The following is a 14,194-nucleotide window of genomic DNA, read 5'->3' as shown; positions in this document are numbered from 1 at the left end:
CCTGTCTCTTTCCACCCATTCGTAATGGCCCAAGCGACCACAACATCTTGGCGACGAGCTAAAACCACTACATTTTGGCGACGAGGTCTTTTCTTGCATTTTTTCCATTTTCGCCCTCGTGAGTTTTTTTTTATTGAGACTCCGTGTCGGAGATGAGTGGTGGCAGCACCGGCACGTATAGTTTTCTTTTGTGTGTTAGGAAATATTTGAACGTTCAAAATGTAAGGAGGTCCTTTTGAATATTCCCATCCACCACATCTTTTGCATATGTAGTACATGAAAATACTGTCGATGCATAGCGACATTTAACGTTCCCTTTCGAGCGGCAATGGTCCATTCCGAACGCCAGTAGGGTTAGGCGTAACGCCATCCTTTGTTCTTTTTTTCGAACGCCGTAACGGCCGTTCGAATGGTTCTTTTTCTTTCATGCAAGTAGTGCGCACCGCACGGAAGCGTCGTTCTTAATTTTCCGAGACTCGGAGAAACTGTCTCGTTTCCATTTCGGTGGAATTTTTTTCGGATTTTCACCTTCGTTTTCAACTTTTGTCTCCCAACCATAGCCATAGTAGACGATAGCGTCGCTATGTTTCATGTCCATATAGTACATCTCGATTGACTTTAAAAGGCGAAGTGAATAGATATAATAGATATTTTGTCCATCAAATATGCGTGTGTAGCCATTGGCTTCACTCATTCATAAGTTCCAAAAAAAATGGCAACAGCTTCTTTCCCGACACCTCCACCATTTCTCCCCACGCCAGGTGCCCCTGTGCAGCCTTGGTTAAATTGGAAAGCGTCGTTTTTAAATTATCTTGTGGTCCTAGAGGCTGATGAAAGCTCGCCGAAACGTAAGCGCGCGTTGTTGTGGTCCTTGCTTGGTCTCGAAGGCCAAAGAATAGTCTCAACGTTTCCATCTACGGCCCTCGCACATAGCGAGACCATTTCCGAATTTGACGTTCTTATGACGGCGCTTGATCAGCATTTCGCTGCCAAAAAGAATGTTGTTGTCGAACGGAGGTTATTCCTCACCCGCGTCCAGTCGCAGGGAGAAAGTGTCCTTGAGTACCTTGGTGCCCTACGGCACCTCGGCTCTTTATGTGATTTTGGGGAGTCTCTTGAAAACCGCATCGCGGAAGTTTTTTTGGCTGGATTATTATCATCGGAGGTACAAGATCGGGTCATCCGAGAGTCTGCGGAAGCTGGACTACCCAGCCTCGAACGTATCGTGCTTCTGGCACAACAGTTCGAACGGGCTGCTCGAGATTGCGATCGTTACCGCCAAATTTCATCATGTCTTCCGCGTTCCGAGTCGACACAGGCCGTTGAGGCAGTACAAAGGGTTCCCGTTCGCCGTGGACAAGATGGCCGCCAGTTGAGGTCAAATTCGAACATGCAACGTCAAAATGGAGGGCGGCCTCCTGCCGTTTCCTCCTCCCCCGCAAATGTTTCCTCCTCACCTTCCAAGGTTTCCTTCTCGCCGCGCCACCAGTCGCGTGGACTCACCCGTGTTTTTACAAGCCGAGTGCCTCGGGATGCTCCTCCGGGCGCGCGCGCTCTTGGGCGCGGGGCGGAATTGTGCTACTTTTGCGGTCGCCGACCCCATCCGCGTGAGGAGTGTCCAGCGTCCGGAATGACTTGTTTTTCTTGTGGCAAGATAGGCCACTTTTCAAATGTTTGCCGAAGTTCGTCTTCGTCGTTTGAAGTCATCGACCCCCGTCGCCTGGCGTTTCCGCCGGGACGAGGCCGCGCCGCCGGTCGCCGGTACGAGAGGCTTGGACCTGGCCCTAACCAGACGCCGATCCATGGAGTCGTGACGTTTCCCGACGACGACGAGGGGGAACAACATCCAAACAACGTCTTCACCGTCGGATCCCCGGAGGTCCTCCCTGAAGGACATGCGGACCGTCGCCCACGGAATTTCACCGCTGATGTTCAGGTGAATGGATTTACATTACCCTTACTCATTGATACTGGCTCCGAAGTGTCAATACTTTCCGAGAGCATGTTTAACAAGATCAACTTCAAGCAGCAAATCCGGCTAAGGAAACCGCCGCGCACTCTTGTGCACTACCTCCGTGGGTCGATTCCAGTCATGGGATGTTTCCAGATCAAAGTCAGCTTCAAAGAACGCTCCGCGGACATTCTTTTTTACATCGTTCGCAATGGCCGATCCCTGCTTGGGACAGATGCCGTGCATGGACTGCGTCTAATTTTATCGGGCGCGCCACTCAAGTGCTTCCATGTCAATGCAGCTGATCCTCGCTCGGCCATCCCGGGAGATGTAAAGTCGGCTGGAGTCCCGCAGCCCCCATGTACGGTGGAGCCCAGTCCTCCACCGCGTCCTTCAAGTGCTCCCTGCAAGCACCCTTCATCGTTGTCCTCTGTTCACGGCACTCAGCCATCCACATAGTCTGAATACTACTCCAGTAGAGGCGTCTTCGGAGACCAGCCTTCAAGGGATCCGTTGACGTCGGGACCATCTTTGCAACCTTCATCGGTGAGCGATGCATCTAAGTTACCTTCTGGTTTTGAAGAATTTGAGGATCTCTTTTCTCCTGAGTTAGGGTTAGTTAAAAACCAAACTCACACAATCACTGTCCGGCACCATGTCCCGCCGGTACAGGCTAAACTTCGCCGCTTACCCATCACGTTGCGTGATGCCGTCAGTGCGGAAATTCAGAAGCTCGAGCGCCAAGGCGTTATCGAGCGCGTAAACGCGTCGGAATGGGTGTCCCCCATTGTAGTAGTTAAGAAGAAAGACGGTGGAATTCGTATGTGTGTCGATCTGCGGGCGCCAAATCAGGCAGTCGTCATTGATTCTTTTCCGCTTCCGCACATCGAGGAGCTTCTGAACTCCCTCAGTGGAGCTTCCCATTTTTCTAAGTTAGACCTTGCGTCTGCTTATCATCAGGTCCGTCTCGACCCCAAGAGTCGCGACTTAACAGCATTCATTACCCATGAAGGGCTTTTTCGTTTCAAACGAGTTTGTTTCGGGCTGGCGTCTGCACCAGCGGCCTTCCAGCAGGTCATGTCCAAGATATTAAAACATTGTCCAGGAGTCCAGTTTTATCTGGACGACATCATTGTCTATGGCTCCTCCCAGAAGGAACATGATAATAATCTCAGACAAGTCCTCAAATGTATTAGAGAGGCCGGCATGAAACTAAATAGAAAAGCCGTTTTCAATGTTTCTGAACTGTCATTCCTTGGTCATCGTCTGTCTGCGGAGGGTCTAGCACCCCTTCCGTCGAAGATAGACGCGGTCCTAAATTTTCCAGTTCCATCGGAACCTTCGCAGTTGAAGGCCTTCCTAGGTTTAGTAGAATACTACAGTAAGTTTGTCCCCCATTGTGCTACTCTGGTAGAACCCCTCCGAAGGCTTCTGCGTAAGGGCGCATCTTTTGTCTGGTCGACCGACGTAGAGGCCAGTTTTCAAAGTGTCAAGTCCTTCCTTCAACAGGCTCCCATTCTTGCAATGTTCAATCCAAATCTTCCAGTTGTCGTCTCCACAGACGCGTCCAATTACGGACTAGGTGCTGTTCTCCAGCAGCAGCATGGGAAGCAACTAAAGACTGTTGCTTTCGCTTCCCGCTCTCTCTCCGAAGCAGAGCGGAAGTACTCAGCAAGAGAGAAAGAAGCTCTCGCAATCCTCTGGGCTTGCGAGAGATGGCACGTTTATCTTTGGGGTCGACATTTCGAAATTCAGACAGATCATCAAGCCCTTGTCACACTAATGTCCACTCAAGGGACAGGTGTTCGTCCACGACGCATCAGTCGTTGGACTGCTAGACTTTTCAACTATAATTTCACAATGAAGTATCGTAAAGGCAGCGACAACGTAGTTGCCGACGCTCTGTCTCGCCTTCCGGTCCCAGATACCGAAGAAGGTACGTCTTTTGAAGAAGAGGTTGTTTCAATTGTCTGTGCATGTCTCACACAGAAGGAGTTCAAGGAAGAAACTCTAAAAGATCCTGTATTACCAGTTATTATGACATACCTTTCAAACACATGGCCCTCAGAGGAAAAGTTGCCTCCAGAATTCAAGCCGTATTTCGTTGTAAGAGACCAGCTCTCAGTCACCGATGCCTTGTTGTTCCAAGGAGAGAAAATAGTGGTTCCGTCCACTCTCCGCGATCAAGTGATTGATGTAGCTCACGAAACCCATCAAGGTATCTCGCGCACCACCAGTATCATCAAGGAGCTTTACTGGTGGCCGCATTTAAGTCAACATGTCAGGACGAAAGTTCAGAACTGTTCGGTATGTCAGTCGACAGACAAGCCTGCAAAGGCATCCCCAGCACCTCTTCAAGCAGTTGAATTCCCCAACCGTCCATGGGTAAAACTGGGCATGGATATAGTAGGTCCCTTTGAACGAGCCCCAGCTCAAGAGAGGTTTTTCATTACACTGGTAGATTACCACAGTAAGTGGCCTGAAGTGGCACCAGCCCACAACGTCACGACTGCTACAGTCATAAAGTTTTTGAAGTCTGTCTTTGCCCGCGAGGGTTTGCCGCAAGAGATCACGACAGACAATGGTCCACAATTTATTTCAAAGGAGTTCAGCGATTTCTTGAAGACGCATGGTATCAAACATGTGAAGTCATCCCTTTACCATCCCCAAGCTAATGGACAGGTAGAGAGATTCCATAGAGTCCTTAAGTCTGTTATTCAGTTGGCTCTCGTCCAACATCGTCCGCTTTCCGAAGCCATTACAGAATATCTCGGGGTATACCGGAGTACGCGCCATGCCGCGACTGGAGAAACGCCAGCTTTTCTTTTACACGGTCGCACCCACCGGACGCGACTGCATCTTCAAGGGCGAGGGACCCCAGAGTCCGCCGTCCCTCCGCAGGTCGTTCAGGAAGAGCTTCCTGATAGAGTCAAGGCATATCAAACGAAGATGAAACAGTATTCAGATGCCAGGCGAGCAGTCAAGCACCCTGTTTTTGCTCCTGGGCAAGCAGTAAAGGTTTTCAAACCTAACATTAGAGGGAAAATGCGCAACAAATATGCCCCACAGCAACATATACATGAACAAGTTGGGCCAGCCACATATAAATTAGATGATGGAACCATATGGAATGCTGACAAAATGACACGTACAACATTGAAACCACCCCAACGTCAGCCGTGGTGGCTTATGGATGATGACATATTACCTACTTCAACTAATGCGGCTTCAGCTATAAGCCTGGGCCATGTGCCACCTGAGGGTCCGGCACCTCCAACTTTGCGTGCTGCGGCCCCCAGCGTCACTCCTGTCCGTGTGGCCCCTGTTGCCGTTCCTGCTTTTGCGGCCCCTGTTGCCGTTCCTGCTTTTGCGGCCCCTGTTGCCGTTCCTGTTTTTGCGGCCCCTGCTGCCGTTCCTGCTTTTGCGGCCCCTGCTGCCGTTCCTCTCCATGCGGCCCCTGCGGCCGTTCCTGCCCCTGCGGCCGGTCCTGTTTTTGCGGCCCCTGATGCCGGTCCTGTCCCGACGGCCCAAGAGGTCGTCCATGCCACTGCGGCCCCGGTGGCCGCCCATGCTACTGCGGCACCCGGCCCTGGCCATATTGCTGTGGTGCCTGGTGCCTGTAGTCAAGCGACCCCTGGCGCCGCCCATGATCCTGCTGTGCCAGGCGTCATTCCTCATCATACGGCTCCTGCAGCCCGTGTAGCTGTGGTCCCTGGTGCTGCTCATGTACCGGTAGTACCCGGTGCCCTTCCTGTCCCTGGTGTACCCGGCACCAGTTCCGTGGTACCCTGCACCGTGCAAGATGCGGTGGTTTTCGGTGGCCTTCCCGCCACCGCAGTCCCCGGTGCCGTTCCTGATTCCGGTCTCCAAGCGGCCCTCCGCGCTGCTGTACCAGTCCAAGCCAGCAGCCAGCCACCAGTCCCGCCAGCTGCCCCGGCTGCAGTCTTCCAAGAGGCCTCCAGGCTCGCTTTCCAAGAGGGTCCTGAACCTTCCGTTTCTACAAGCGGTGCAATATTGAGCACCGCATCAAGTTCATCTCAACTGGGACTCGGGTATTGGAGCGAGCTGCCGTCATTTAGCTCCGCAACGGTTTCAGCGGAGTCCCTGCACTCCGTTGGGCCAAAGACCTCCATGCTTTCCGAGCCTTCAGTGGCTCCTGGTTTAGCAGAAAACCTGGAATCAAGTCCTGAGGCAACCCAAGAATCGACTTCTACATCAGGTGACGGTGGTGCAGACACACCACCGAGGACATATCATACTCCACCACAATCCCCATCGGACACTCCACCACAACGCCCCACGCGGCGTAGACGACTTCCCGCAAAATTTCGTGACTTTCAAGTGGATATGTACTCCAAAGACGCTCCTTAAAAACTCTGGGACTTAAGTCATAGTGGTTTGCAATTTCATAGTGTGCACTGTATTTTATGGGATAGATGTGAACAGATAGTTATTTTTGCATTTTTCATATCTACATCAATCAGCGCGTGCCGCTGTCAAGCGCGCGGCACCATCTCAAATGCAGCTGAAAACGCCATCTTCCATGTTATAAACTTCCATGTTATGGACATGGAAGTTTGGACGAACTGCCTTATGTATATTTTTTTTTTCATACGTTGTGTAGTTACCATCGAGTAAGTTGTCATAGTGTAGTTCTTTTCACTCGAACAAGTCATGTCGTTCACCTGTCGAGATTTTCCACCCGTTTTTCTGCCAATTACCCATTCACTGGTCATTCTTTAGTTTAGAGGTTGTCAAAGTTTCTCAGCCGTTCTTCTCCCAGTTTCCTATTCACTGGGTTGTCTTCAGTGGAATGGACATATGTTCGGATATCCGTTGTCTTGTGAGCCGCAGGGCTCCAGCTCCATTCAGGTTCATACGTGGACGTGATAGCTAGCATTCAACAGTAGAGATAACTCCTATGTTCACAAATCTTTTGAAATGATAAATGATACCAATGCTAAACCGACATGTTCATATATAGTTAACCCCTTCGTTGCCACAGGTATAGGTTATCAGTGTATCAACGGCTATTTTCATTTTACTGCCTGTTGTGTAATTATGTCTTAAGTTCAAATCATCCTTACTGTCATGCAGGTCCACAATACAATGGGACAGACTTGTACACGTTACTGAAAAATAGTAACGAATTACATTTACAATTACTCAAGGCTAAATTGTAATTTATTACAATTACAATTACCCTCCCATAAAAGTAACTGACCGTTACCCCAAAAAGTAATCCGTTACTTTCGTGGCGTTACTTTTAACATTTATGTCCTCAAGTAAGAAACAAGGGGAAGAGAGTTATTCAAGTTCTTATTGTTGTAACGTGTTCCATTTAATGACCTTGAGTATTTTGAGCAACAGCTGGCCCTTAAAAGTCTCGTCAGACATTTTCCGTTATTTCTTACTCAATATGTCGACTGCTACGCTGAACACCATTTGAGCTGAGGCACTGGATGGGAGTGCCATATTGTTCCTCACGAATGCTTCATGCTCTGCTTTGAGCTTTTTCAGCGAAGCAACGGAAGTACTATTTACCTCGAATGTAGAGCAAAGCTTCGTCGTTGCAGCCGTTGCCTGCTATTCGAGAGATTTAGTATATCCTTCCGATACCTCCGATACCCGCGATAACGATATGATGCATACGCAAAGACGGCGGCGAAGTGTCGGATATTGTGATCGGAGTCATCGGACCGATCTACTAAAATTCTCCATTGTCTAAATCGCGAAGCTGTGGAAGTCATCAATAGCAAAACATAGTTGTAACAGCAAGGTGATAATTAAATAATAAATAATGTTTGGCTCGATATTCTTCTGTCTTTGGTTCTGAAGAGTTCGAGCCTCACTTGAGACGTTGGTGAATGAAAGAAAGTTTCCAGTATATACATAAAAGTAATAAAAAAAAGAATGACACTCATAACAACAATTAATTAGAACGTCGGTTAAAACAAGGAAATGTAAACGCACGTTTGCCGTGTGTACCTTTCTTGGTGCCGTTCAAAAACGCACGGAACACGAACGGACTGCAGTTTACTCCGGTGTTCTCCAGATAAACGTCCGCTGATGCCACGGGCAGCAAAGGGTAGAAGTAAGCCGCGCTATGGCCCCACTCACGAATTTCACTCTTTCCTCAAGCCCAGAATATTAAGTCTACGTCAGCCACCATTATGTTTTATTTGTAAAAACATCTGCTTGAGATAAGATGGGCCCTGCTGGGGCAAGACAGGAAGCAGAAGAAGGGAAGACTATTAGCATTTTCTAAGTGCTCGCAAAAAGCTGACTCATAAAAAGGGTAGGGTAGACGGAGCGTTGTCTCGTGTTGTGAGATTATGAAAATGGTCGTAGAAGGACATTGTTAACTCTTTTCAGTGCATTCACCGCCTCGCGCATCTCGAAGAGGCGCACAATCACTTGGTGTCCTCCTCTCTCGTCTTCGATCGCAAAAAAAAGCAAAACGGAGGGACTAAAACAAAAGCGGAAATACCTTGCCCCCTCCACCCTCCCCCCCCCCCCCTTTTTTTTTGTAGAAATGTTTATTTGGGTTTTTGTGACATGGTTGTTAGGGTCTAAAAAAATAGATTCAGGGGCTTGGTGTTGCGAAAAAAAAAAAAGGCTCTGCGGAACTGAAGTGCCAAGCCTCCCTTTGCGCTCACTGAGCTCAGCTATACAAAAATGAAAAAAAAAAAAAAAACTTTATTTAGAAAAGGGGGGGGGGGGGTTGGTTCTGACAAAAAATGTAACGGATTACAAGGAATCCGTTACGTCAAAAATGTAAGGGAATTACTTTAAAATTACTCTAGAAAATATGTAATTATTCCGTTACTAAATTACCGATAAATGTAAGGGATTACAAGTAATTTCGTTACTTGTAATGGATTACGTACAAGTCTGCAATGGGACACATCAGCTACAGGTTTTCTTGGAGACCAGCTTTTCCAGCAGTCAAACTAGAGTCTTGTCCTATTCAGACAGGTTTTCTAAAGAGAAAAAGAATAGTTCGATCTTCCTTACCGATATCAAGGAAAAGTGTCTTGATATTGTCGTTATATTGTTAATCTTTTGCCTTAGGTCTAAACCTGCATCATTGTATCAGCATTTCTGACACAATTAATTTTCTCATGAGATAGGTCATTCTTACTAAGTTGTCGTTATCAGTAAGTCATTTCTGGAAATTCGGTTTATCGTCATCGTCTAATCAAGGACGATGCTGATCATCCACTAAATGGAACATGTCTAGGATTTTGCATCAATTGTGACTACTAAAGTCATCCCCTTTTAAATGTCTTTCAAGAGTGGCATTCGGTCAGGATGAGATAATGCCACACCTCTCTCATGTTTTAGAATTGTCCCTCAATTCTAGATAATGTTGCAGTCTATTGTGTCTCCATAAATTGCCAGGTATTGTGGTACATGTCAGTCCTTGAGACCTGAGTAAACTCAATTCACCGAAGTCCTTAACCATTCAAACTAAATGACATAATCTTTATACTTTGTCATCTAAGCATCTAAAGGTAAATCACATCCAATGGTCTTTTCACATGTATGTTTAGTAGAGGTGACTACAAAGGTAAAATGCTAATTCTTGTCATGCATATGTAAATGGAGTTTTCAAGTTTGACAGTGCAATTTTTGTTTTCTGATGTTGAATTTTGTTAGAGCACTGCTGTCGAGCAGAGGAGGTTACTGCCAATCCAGGGTTCAGCGCTGTGTGAATGTCTAAATAATTCCTGAACTTCACCACCACAGGACATATACGGTGTAGTTCTTTTTGTGTGATGTATGAGTTGCCATAAGAGCACTCGTAAAAGGAACATCTTATTTCTTGTGTTTAGCAGGACTTGCCTCACTGAATTCTTCCAAGGAAGAAAAGACGTTATTTCTCATGTTTTCAGGAATTGTCTAGCTGAATTCACTTGTGAAAGTGAGTGTTATTTCATGTTTCTAAAGGACTAGTCATTCATTTCACTTGCTGAGGTGAAAGTGTTATTCGTGTTTCGAAGGACTCGTCTTATAGCGAGATTACTTGAGTGTTCTTTGTTTCAAAAGGTTTCCAGTGACATTTTCACTTCCAGTGGAGATGTAGCATTCATGATCGTATTTTGAAAATGTATTTCTTTACCCTTATTTTCCCCCGACCACTTCACAATTATTTTCCTTGTAGTGATTGGTCGGTAGGGCTTCGTGTGCGTGTGATTTTCCATATCGTAAAGAGTAAGCTGTTCTTTTCGGTCTAGTACCAAGTTATCCAACAGTCATTTTGTCTAAGGGGGGAAAAGATGTAATGTGCCCTCAACTAGCTAGATGGCGCAAGAAGTCATGGTGTGTGGCGCTGCAAATAGATGGCGCCACTTGTCCGAGAATTGACATCCGCCCCTGCGAGCGGAAGTGTTGATCCCCGCGGATCTGAATGTTGTATGCTGGTCACGACAATAAGACAGTCTTCACAAAAACTCCGAGCTGGTGTGACGTCTCTTCCTTTCGTCGGGGTTCCCGCCTTGGGCCCCGCACCTCGGCACCCCGCTGCCCACGCGCCGGTAATGTAAGCCTTTCCAGCATCTCTACAGGCCTTTCGGGGCGCTGTCTTTATCTTAGCTTTCCCTGTCTCTTTCCACCCATTCGTAATGGCCCAAGCGACCACAACATCTTGGCGACGAGCTAAAACCACTACAGTACAGGCCTTGCATCATCCTCTTAAAGGGCCCCTGAAAAGAAGAAAAAAGCTTTTTAAAAACAGTCTGGTTGAGACACGCGTGTCGAAAAATGAATTTTACGCGAAAAAAAAAATTTTTTAGAGCAATATTGACTGCGCCAGACGCAATTTAGTCGGCAGTCACCTCCTTTCCACTTTTCTCTCTCTCTGCATGTCGGGCGCGTGGAGGAGAGGTAGTCCCCGCCTCTTCGTAGTGGATCGGCTTGGCGGCTTTCCTGGCTTGGCTGCGCCCCGCACGAGAGCCATTGCTACTTCCTGGCCGTGTTCCAAAATTGACTCGATCTTACGCCAGGGTGAGGGTTTTGTACTCTTGGCGTTCTAAAACCTACCCGCGTACAGCGTTTTTCAATCTGTGCTGTCACGTGATACGTTCCGCCGGAGAAACTCGGATCCATTTGGAGATTTGGAACACAGCCCCTGGCCGGCTGTCTGCCGGTCGAACGACATACCGCGTCGTATCGTGCACGTACCGTGGTCACCGTGGTCGTACACACAGTAAATAGTCGTCGCGGTGGGCCCCGACCTGAAGCGTCGGTTGCTTGAACGCTGCCAGCAGCTGGGCCTTCGCCCGTACGAGGACACGCCTCGCCAGCCGGAAGGCGTCCGCTCCGATCGCCGCGAGACAACCGCTCGCGAGGCACCCGCTTCGTCGCGGCGGAGCGGGTGCCTCGACGAGTTTGTTCGAGCCGCACGATCCTTCAAGCCGCCGCGAGGACACGCAGTGGTAACTGTTTTTTTTTTTTTATTAAACGTTGAGTGCGGTGCCGCGTGCCTCACTAAACTCTTTACGGGGACCACGGGAACCGACATCTAAACAAAAATTGGCACTGGCGCGCGCCAGAAAACAAACAAAAGATGAGGTAAACGGGACACACGAATCGCGCAAAGAAGAGCAGAAAAACAGAAACCTGTCACCCCGCGCCACTTCCTAAGTACTTACTATGACTGACTAACTAACACAAGCAACAAGCCCTCTTCAGAACGCGAAACGCGAAGACGGCGACCACGACAGAAAGCAAAATCAACAAAATGGCGAAGCTTTTGTTTGTTGTTTTGTTGTAGTATCCGAACGGAAGTTACGATTTTGTAAAACGTTTGTAAACAATTGCGACATTCATTCGATGGATTGTTTCTTAAACCTAATAATATGTAATTCAAAAGGCGATTTCAAGAGATCACGAAGATTTTAGAACCAACATCTAAGCTGTCACTCATTCTATTGGCCAATGAGAAGCCGATTTGAATGACCATGGTTACCAATGAGAAGCCGAGCTGAATGACCAGGAATTTGCGCGCAAATTTTCAAATAAATCTCTCGCCGTCAATATTGCTCTAAAAAAATTTTTTTTTCGCGTAAAATTCATTTTTTGACACGCGTGGCCCAACCAGACTGTTTTAAAAAAACTTTTTTTTTCTTTTCAGGGGCCCTTTAAGGGCACAGGGTAAGCCCTATACTTCCCATACATTTTAGGCCAAGTTGAGGAACATATTTCTTGGTAACTAATAGGGGTATCCCCGCAATAGATATGTCATTTTGTTCCAAATTTTGTGCTCTTTCCACTGAACTAGATTTATTAATACCAGATTAAAATTTTGTTTTAGATGAATTTTTTTCTTTTAGCACTAAAATACTGGCTCTCTTTGTGTATTTAAAAATTTGTAACATAAGAACTGTTAAGTTGAAGTTCTTAATTCTAGTTCAGTACTTGTCAACTCCAATGTAGGTGGCAGGGAAAAAAAATCAACACTCTATCCTGTAAGGTTTAGGAAATAATGGTACCTATGTAATAAAAAACATTGTTTCGAGATAATCGAGTTTAAAGTAAAAAGACAGGTGAATAACAATTTTTTACTGGCACCAAAACCATCAGAGTTTTTTGTTCAATAGCCACCAGCCTGGTAGTCACTGTCATAGTCATTTTTGCGCTTTTCGGCCTGTCGCCTTGCTTGCCGGGCCTCTTTTGTGAGCTGTCGTGCTGCTCGGTACGCAAAGTAGATTCTAGTGCGGTCAACTTCCATCAGCCACTTGATGGTGTTGCGCCCAGGGTTCAGTCCACAGGACTTCAAAACGCTGGCTCGTGCGATGCTACCATCATTGAATGTAATAACAGCATCAAATGTTGCCATCCTTAGAGTCTGTAGCCCAACGAAGACATTCTTTGGCGCGCGTTCCCAAACAACATGGTTAAATGACTCATTCGCATTTTGGGTTCGCCCATGTAGGCATTTCTCCAGGAGCTCAGCCTGCGAAAGCTGCCGATACACGGGTTTGATTGCCTCCAGGACAGGTGCAGGCAAGTTCTCCTTGTGGACGAACGGCTTGCCCTCTGACAGACTTTTGTTGAAGGCACACCAGGTATCGGGGCCCTTTGGACAAAGTCCATGGCATGGGTCGTTGTCCGTAGATAGTAAGTGGAAGTAGGTTGCCCAAACAGCCTTTCGCATTTCTTCAAGGTTTCCTACGTTCCTTCTGATGGCCAACCCAAAGTATGTTTGCAGTTTGTCTATCACTGCATCAGTCAGTCTTCCTCGGCCAGAAAGGCCCTTTCCATCTGACAGCTTTCCTGCTTTGTTTTCCTTTTTTAGCCTTCGTAATCTCGTGCCCATCCTTTTCTGGACGTGTCCTATGCACTCCAGCTTCGAGATTTCAACAGAATCACCGTACGGCTTTTTTGCCTTCACAGCCAAAAAGGCCTTACTGTCACCGTCCCCAAGATACTTGACGTATCGCACGCCATGGAGTTCCTCACTCCTGCAGAAAATGTTCAGGGCTCCTGTGACTTCCATTCCACCACTGGTGCCTTGGTAGTTGCCTTGGCACACCTCTTTGTGCCGAGGGTCGCTGGATGCATTCTTGTTGCCGCATTTTGCACAGCGCTTTGACATCGCTTCCACATCCAACACTTTCCCGGAGTCTACACTGGTCGCAGAAACTATACCATTGTTAGACGTGTGGCCACGCTTTTGCCAGCTTCCATCAAGGGCGACTGCGATGTCCTTGTCGCCATCATTCAGCTGCACAGCCTCTTCAGCAGCCCGCTTCATTGACTCCTTGGCAACAGCCTCAGTGTGACTTAGGAGCTCTTTCTTGTACTTTGCAAATTTGGTTGGCGGTGTAGGTAGGTTTAGCATGGCACAGAGTACACTTCCTGCAGCCGCTCCTTTACCAATACACCTCAAGGCGTAAACCAGCCTAAGGTTGGCTTCATAGAGGCCAGAACTCGTTTTCTTTGAGGTCTCAAACCGTTGTGAGGCGCTGCATGCTTCACAGTTCAAACTGTAAACACTGGCAACACCTACTCGCTGCGACAATATTTCGACGAGCTGAAGGCTTCCACCGCACAGTTTGCACACACAGCTCTGTGTAATCACGCCACATAAAACATCCATGTCCATTAGAACATACCCACTGTCACACTGTAGCACATTCTCTTCTTGGAACCACACAGAAAAACTGGAAAGCTTTGACGATGAGGAGCTGGCAGGTTCTGCGTTTGGGGTCTCAATGCGTCGCCGGGATCCATTTG

At 47.6% G+C, this 14,194-nt stretch overlaps 2 protein-coding genes across 2 annotated transcripts; one reads left to right on the top strand and one right to left on the bottom strand.

The window, feature by feature from the left end:
- Positions 1 to 712: 712 nt before the first annotated feature.
- LOC121837926 lies at positions 713 to 9,388 on the top strand. Its single transcript, XM_042293809.1, has 3 exons — positions 713 to 1,936; positions 2,253 to 2,271; positions 9,318 to 9,388. Exons 1-3 carry the CDS (start codon positions 713 to 715, stop codon positions 9,386 to 9,388), a joined length of 1,314 nt encoding a protein of 437 aa, XP_042149743.1.
- Positions 9,389 to 12,653: 3,265 nt separating this feature from the next.
- Positions 12,654 to 13,799, bottom strand: LOC115330623 (the record flags this gene model as incomplete). Its single annotated transcript, XM_040223675.3, has 1 exon — positions 12,654 to 13,799. A coding segment is annotated over exon 1 (1,146 nt), but the record flags the coding sequence as incomplete, so codon positions are not given.
- Positions 13,800 to 14,194: the final 395 nt, after the last annotated feature.

Source organism: Ixodes scapularis, unplaced genomic scaffold (assembly GCF_016920785.2).
Source record: "Ixodes scapularis isolate PalLabHiFi unplaced genomic scaffold, ASM1692078v2 PGA_scaffold0__279_contigs__length_252992795, whole genome shotgun sequence".
Classification (NCBI taxonomy): domain Eukaryota; kingdom Metazoa; phylum Arthropoda; class Arachnida; order Ixodida; family Ixodidae; genus Ixodes; species Ixodes scapularis.
Note: the sequence above shows the minus strand (reverse complement) of the source record. Positions and strands in the feature narration are given on the sequence as shown.

Excerpts from the sequence above, each read along its gene's own strand:
- LOC121837926 (XM_042293809.1), top strand. The coding sequence starts at position 713 with ATGGCAACAGCTTCTTTCCCGACACCTCCACCATTTCTCCCCACGCCA.